Below are 7,121 nucleotides of genomic sequence, written 5' to 3'. Positions count from 1 at the left end.
ATACTGTATTTAAACCCTTTCAAACAGACACTGTAAAGTAAACCATGTTATACTGTATCTAAACCCTTTCAAACAGACACTGTAAAGTAAACCGTGTTATACTGTATCTAGACCCTTTCAAACAGACACTGTAAAGTAAACCGTGTTATACTGTATCTAGACCCTTTCAAACAGACACTGTAAAGTAAACCGTGTTATACTGTATCTAGACCCTTTCAAACAGACACTGTAAAGTAAACCGTGTTATACTGTATCTAAACCCTTTCAAACAGACACTGTAAAGTAAACCATGTTATACTGTATCTAGACCCTTTCAAACAGACACTGTAAAGTAAACCGTGTTATACTGTATCTAGACCCTTTCAAACAGACACTGTAAAGTAAACCGTGTTATACTGTATCTAGACCCTTTCAAACAGACACTGTAAAGTAAACCATGTTATACTGTATCTAAACCCTTTCAAACAGACACTGTAAAGTAAACCGTGTTATACTGTATTTAAACCCTTTCAAACAGACACTGTAAAGTAAACCGTGTTATACTGTATCTAGACCCTTTCAAACAGACACTGTAAAGTAAACCGTGTTATACTGTATCTAGACCCTTTCAAACAGACACTGTAAAGTAAACCGTGTTATATTGTATCTAGACCCTTTCAAACAGACACTGTAAAGTAAACCGTGTTATACTGTATTTAAACCCTTTCAAACAGACACTGTAAAGTAAACCGTGTTATACTGTATTTAAACCCTTTCAAACAGACACTGTAAAGTAAACCGTGTTATACTGTATCTAGACCCTTTCAAACAGACACTGTAAAGTAAACCGTGTTATACTGTATCTAGACCCTTTCAAACAGACACTGTAAAGTAAACCGTGTTATACTGTATTTAAACCCTTTCAAACAGACACTGTAAAGTAAACCGTGTTATACTGTATCTAGACCCTTTCAAACAGACACTGTAAAGTAAACCGTGTTATACTGTATCTAGACCCTTTCAAACAGACACTGTAAAGTAAACCGTGTTATACTGTATTTAAACCCTTTCAAACAGACACTGTAAAGTAAACCGTGTTATACTGTATCTAGACCCTTTCAAACAGACACTGTAAAGTAAATCGTGTTGTACTGTATTTAAACCCTTTCAAACAGACACTGTAAAGTAAACCATGTTATACTGTATCTAAACCCTTTCAAACAGACACTGTAAAGTAAACCATGTTATACTGTATCTAAACCCTTTGTATGTACTGATAAACTCTTATCTTTGGCTTAATCATGAGGGGTCAGGTGCTTACAATGAACATCAGGTAATCTCTCTCTCTCTCTCTGTTAGTTATCTTTGCACTCCAAATACCTGTAAAAGTTCCTTTTAAAATGTTATCATCATGGCTTTAACAAATCACAGGGATACTGGACCATCTCAACTCAATACAGCATCAAACCACAGACTACAGTGCTAGTAGATTCTACTGTTTGACATTCCTTTACGCACATGTATAAAAAACACATTTCTCTCAGATTGGCTTAGATACTGAAATGAATACAGTCCCAGAAACACGTGTTAAACATTCTCCCCAAAGAGGAATAGCTCTTTTTTTTCAGGAATGAAAGATCCACACACAGCTCTGATCGAATTCAGACACACCCTCTGTGGTCCCATCATCAACCTTTTTAATCTTGTATTACACTGGAAAATAAATATGTGACCATAAAAACATACGAATACTATTTCACTGATATCGACACCAACAACTTTACACAACAAAGAGTAGTGTTCCTAAGTACACACACCTACTTCAGTACATAGAAAATAATATTACCCCCCCCCCCCCCTCCATCAAAATCCATTTCAATAAATAATGTACAGAATGGAACGAGAAGAAGTACACTACCGTATCAGAAGGTCGTCGTCATCATTTTCACTGAATCAGGAACTTTAGGAACGTTGATTTACATTTTGTACAAAAATATATAATTATTAGTGACTTCAAAAGCCTTTATTCAAGTTTGAAAAAATACATATTTTCCTTGAAGATCCCAAAAAGTATTTGACAGATTCTTATATTTTTTTCTTTCCTATTTCTCTCTAGATTGATGTGAATTAAAGTAAAAGACATACATAATTATCATTAACTATACATGTACATGTATAGAAATATATGAAAGTAAATTCAGTGCACCGAATACGTAATCGAATGCCCGACACATTTTGAAAAAATGTGTCTGAATCAAGAAAAGGACGAGGTTCTTTCCGTTTCGGTCACTGCAGTAAGGTTTTGTTTCGACATAGTAATTAAAGCTCTTCTGATATGATTTACCTACTATATCGACAATCACATTTGCACTGTAGGAATAAAATAAAAAAACAAGACAAAAAAAAAACAAAGTATCAAATAGTTTCCAAAGACATTTCCACACTGTGTAGAGTCCATGTCGAGACCCACAGATAAATATCAGACAAGATTCCATGTTTTGATTTATGTGCAATATATTGTATTTCCTCTCCCCCCCGATTTTTTTTTGTTTGTAAACAAGACACTAAATCCGTCCTGTGTAGTTCCACAGAAAACATAAATATCAGAGATACATTTTGCATAAATAAATTCCTCCAGAAATGTTTGTAAAATAAGAAATGAATTGAATCATCCAGGTTTGATTAAAAGCCCTTGTCTTTGTTACTTCAGTCTAGCAGCTTGCTGCTTTCTCAAGAAGCCTCTTCCCTTTCTGTTGTCCGTCCGTCCGTTCGTCTGTCAACACAGCAAGTTTATCTAAAATGTCTCTAAAAAATGTCTTTCTGACACAGTGTAGTTCAGGTTAACACAGCGCTGATACACAATGTATATAATATATAATATGTTACCACATTGAACAATATATTCGTCCATCACTGGAGTACCACAGCAACCCTCCCCCCTCCTACACATTTTGACACGAGGCTGAGAGAAAATGTTGCTGTTTTAAAGCAAATTTCCTGCAATTCTACAAATATTGCCATGGAGCAAAGATAAAAAAAAAAAAAAAAAATTATAATAATTTACCTTTATTTTAAACTAGGCAAGTCAGTTAAGAACAAATTCTTATTTACAATGACGGGCTACACCGGCCAAATCCGGACGACGCTGGGCCAATTCTGTGCCGGCCTATGGGACTCAAAATCACAGCCGGTTGTGATACAGCCTGGATTCGAACCACGGTGTCTGTAGTGACACCTCTAGCACTGAGATGCAGTGTCTTACACCGCTGCGCCACTCTGGAGCCCCATTATAAACATTTGCAATTTTATAGCACATTTCCTGCTATTCTACACATTTTGCCATGAGGCTGAAATAAAATGTGGCCGTTTTACAGCTAAATCCTGTAATTCTTAAACAAATAAATGATCTTACAACACATCACAGCCAATAGATTTGATCAACATTGTGATACTCAGACCAATTGCTTTTTTTGTGTGTGAAAAAAAATCTTAATTTCTCTTTACTTCAAAATAGAGTTTACAGTGACCAATGGGCCTTGGAGTAACACACAATGTTCTCCTAGTACCGTCATTTGTCATTTAATATTTTTTTTTTAAATAGTAAAAAAAAAAAAAAGTCAAACTCAGTAAAAAGTTTACTTCTGATTCGACTCAAATGTTTAGCTGGCAAAAATACTACGGAAACGACAGTAAGAAATACCGTAGAACTGCCTTTGGACATTTTTTCTCTGAAATCATAAGAGAGAGAGATGACCTTTTAGAATGTAGGAATTCCCGTTCTGAGGTGACATGTACGTCTACCCTACAGGGAAACCTTGAATGTTTCACACCCTCTCAGTTTTTAGAATTCCTGTTTACCACAAACACCCGGGACCTACTGAACTGTATAGTAGAGGCACAATGTCCTCCGCTCCTCACTCTCCTATGGTTGCCTGGTTATGTACAAAGGTCAGTGTTGTAGAGCACAGTCTTCAGTCTGGTACTCTGCTGTGTGTGTGGTTTAATGTGCTCCTATTGAGCACAGATACTTTGGTCACTGTCGGTGCAGCGGGAGGACAAAACTAAAGTAGAAAGGTGTCCCATGTTCTTCTCTTGTTGTGTTACTACTACAACTCAAAGTGTCTGTAGAGGTTAGAGAGGTGGGATTCTCATTGTCCCCAACATCTCACGTAGTTAGCATAGAGAGGTGGGATTCTCCCTTCTCCCCAACATCTCACGTAGTTAGCATAGAGAGGTGGAATTCTCCCTTCTCCCCAACATCTGACGTAGTTAGCATAGAGAGGTGGGATTCTCCCTTCTCCCCCCACCACTCATGTAGTTAGCGTACTTTATTTACCCTCACAACACCCATCATTTACCTTGTAGAGGTACTAATTCCGTCAGAGAGGACTGACTCAGAGCAACAGAAAACCACCCTCCTCATCGCTGTACAGTCCGTTGATCAGCAGCTGGGGCTCTCCCTCTCCCCGGTGCTCTTGGACTGCAGGGCTGCTGAGCTGACTGCTATTTGGCAGCCGTTGGTGACGTGATTCATGACTTTCTGTTTGAGCTGGGCCACCTGTTCCCTCAGGACCGAGGCGGTGGAGGTCAGGTCACAGTTCTGGGTCTTCAGAACCTTCACCTTTTCCTCTAGCCGGGAGATTCGCTCCAGCTTCCTTTTACGACACTTAGACGCCGCGATCCGGTTACGTAGTTTCTTCCTCTCGGCCTTGATCCTCTCCTGGGTCTCCAGGTCGATGGGAGAGAGGGAGGGAGGGGAGGAGGTGGGGTCCCCGGAAGGGTGGCGTATCTCTGGGACAGTCTGAGGGGCGTCCAAACCCCTGTTGTGGGGATGGTGCGACCCCTGGCCTCCGGGTCCGTGGGGGCCGTGGCATGGGTAGCCGCCGGGCATCTGGCCCCCTGGGTAGGATGATGATATATGGTTGGGGTGGTTGGGGTTGTAGCTGCTGAGGTTTGTATAGATGGGCAGGTCTCCTGCAGACATGATGTTCCTCTGGTAGGGGCCTTGCATAGAGGAGGAGGGGGACATGGGAGCTCCGACCAGCTGGTTCTGTTTATGGAGATCCGCCAGGGCTTTGACGAACCCATCGGCAAAACCCTCCTGTTCGTTAGTGGCGTTGTTCCGGTACATGAAGGGGTTACCTCCGTTAGGGTTGGGGACAGGAGACGTCGTCACCAAGCCCTGGTTAGACTGGATGATGAGGTGCTCGAGGTCAGGGGAGGCCAGCTTCAGAAGATTCATATCTGACAAGCCGCCGGGCATTAACGAGCTGTTTGTGTTGCTGTTAATCCCTCCCAGATGATTAGGATTGATATTGCAGTTGCTCCCCGGCTGGCTTTGTAACAGTTTCAGGCCAGAGCTGCTGTGGGAACCGCCTGAGAAGTTATGCGCCACCTTCTTACTCATTATCTTGTGGCCCTGGTAACGTTGGTAATCTGCATGGTGCTGTCCGAAGTTGTGAGGAACACCTAGAGCCTCGTCGTCGTAGAAAGGGGTTTCCATTTTAGCCGTCATTGACGCAAGGAGACAGAATCTTCATAATCTGATTATTATATAGAGGTTGAAGTGTTCCACCTTCACATTAACTGTGAAGACTTAAGACTTTTGTTCAAAAAATATTCCAATATGAAATCTGCCACCTGTAAGAGTAAAAAAAATAAACGTTGGATATTATAAATGTAATATGTAATTTGAAAAACAAAAAAAAACATACAGTAGGCTACATTGTGATATAACTTTATATTGACATGATATACAATACTTCTATGGTTTACAGGAATACAAAACTAGTTTCTCTTTAGCTCAACAAGCAGCGTAACTCTCGACACAGTACGCAGTATTCCGATAACATTCTCCGTGTTGATCATTCGCATTTACGCTGTATCAATCATAATTCATATATTATTGCTTCCGTGGAATACAGTCTTACCAATTAATGAAAATGAAACAACTCGTTGTTACTGGGTTCATATTATTTGGGTTGATAGGCTACTATTTACAGTTCTTAATAGTTTCATCCTGTTTTGATACGGTTTGTCATGGGAGACTCCTGGATGTTTAGCTCACAGTTGGATATTGTCACCATTGTTAATTTATCATACAGTAGGCTACATTATAATGACCAATTCCAAGTATAGTGTAACGTAATAATGTTGTTAAAATACATACAATAGGCGAACGTCTCACAATGTCTCACGTATTCACAATGATGACAGGAAAGCCCGTTCAGTGCGATGACAAGTTGATTAGCCTACTAACGTTACGTTTCGAGAAATAACGTCCCCGTGAAACAATCCAGTGACTCAACTCCGGTGATTCGAGTTAATCACAACGATCAACGGTGACACAGAATACCATCCATCGTATGGTAGATGTTACCCACGCACGCTGCCTGTGAGTCGGTCGAGCGTGTGTGTGTGTGTGTGTACAGATGATCAATTCAAAATGAATACGATATCCGTGCGTTAAACAAAAAAATCTTCCAACAAATTCAGATGGAAAAATTCATATAATCCAGTTTATTCTCTGTAAACTGACATTTGACATAGGAGAAATCGGGCTTCTCTTCCTTCTGCTACTCTCGTTGCCCCTCGTTTCCTCGTCTGAGCTGCAAAATCCGCTGTCAGTTGTACTGTGGGGTTTTCTGCTTGGTTGATTACTAATACCATACGCCTCTCTCTCTCTCTCTCTCTCTCTCGTTCCTGAAACTACTCTGCATAGATGTCACACAGTCACTGACGCCTCCTCTCCTCTATGCCGCGTCGCTCAAACGTTTCTTTCTTCTTTACTGGCCATTTGAAAGCCAGTTACTATTTCAAAGTGTTTGTTACTGTACAATACAAATGTGTACATAATAGAAAGTTTCCCCGACCATGTAGGCTAGTGCCCCGTGCGACAGGACAACCTGGTCTCAGAGCATTTCGTATTATTCTGTACATAAACCCCAGACTCACAATTTTAGTATGATATGATCCGTTTCATATGGTGTGTATTCATTTGTGGGTGTCCATCATCCATATCGTAAGATATGTTCTGAATTTACTATTTGTATGATACACTACATGACCAAATGTATTTGGACACCTGCTCGTCGAAAATCTCATTCCAAAATCATGAGCAATAATATGGAGTTGGTCCCCCC

The 7,121-nt window shown here is 40.3% G+C and overlaps 1 protein-coding gene across 2 annotated transcripts; it reads right to left on the bottom strand.

Moving 5' to 3' along the window:
* Positions 1 to 1,634: 1,634 nt before the first annotated feature.
* Positions 1,635 to 6,636, bottom strand: LOC139539458 (transcription factor Jun-like). 2 transcript variants are annotated; one of them, XM_071342434.1, is made up of 2 exons: positions 6,149 to 6,636; positions 1,635 to 5,619 (listed from the first exon to the last, which is right to left on the bottom strand). In XM_071342434.1, exon 2 carries the CDS (start codon positions 5,492 to 5,494, stop codon positions 4,421 to 4,423), a length of 1,074 nt encoding a protein of 357 aa, XP_071198535.1. In that variant the 5' UTR covers positions 5,495 to 5,619; positions 6,149 to 6,636; the 3' UTR covers positions 1,635 to 4,420. The 2 variants fall into 2 exon arrangements, with proteins under 2 accessions (XP_071198535.1, XP_071198541.1); XM_071342440.1 differs by having other exon boundaries at positions 6,518 to 6,635.
* Positions 6,637 to 7,121: the final 485 nt, after the last annotated feature.

This window comes from Salvelinus alpinus, chromosome 1, assembly GCF_045679555.1.
Source record: "Salvelinus alpinus chromosome 1, SLU_Salpinus.1, whole genome shotgun sequence".
Taxonomy (NCBI): Eukaryota; Metazoa; Chordata; class Actinopteri; order Salmoniformes; family Salmonidae; genus Salvelinus; species Salvelinus alpinus.
Note: the sequence above shows the minus strand (reverse complement) of the source record. Positions and strands in the feature narration are given on the sequence as shown.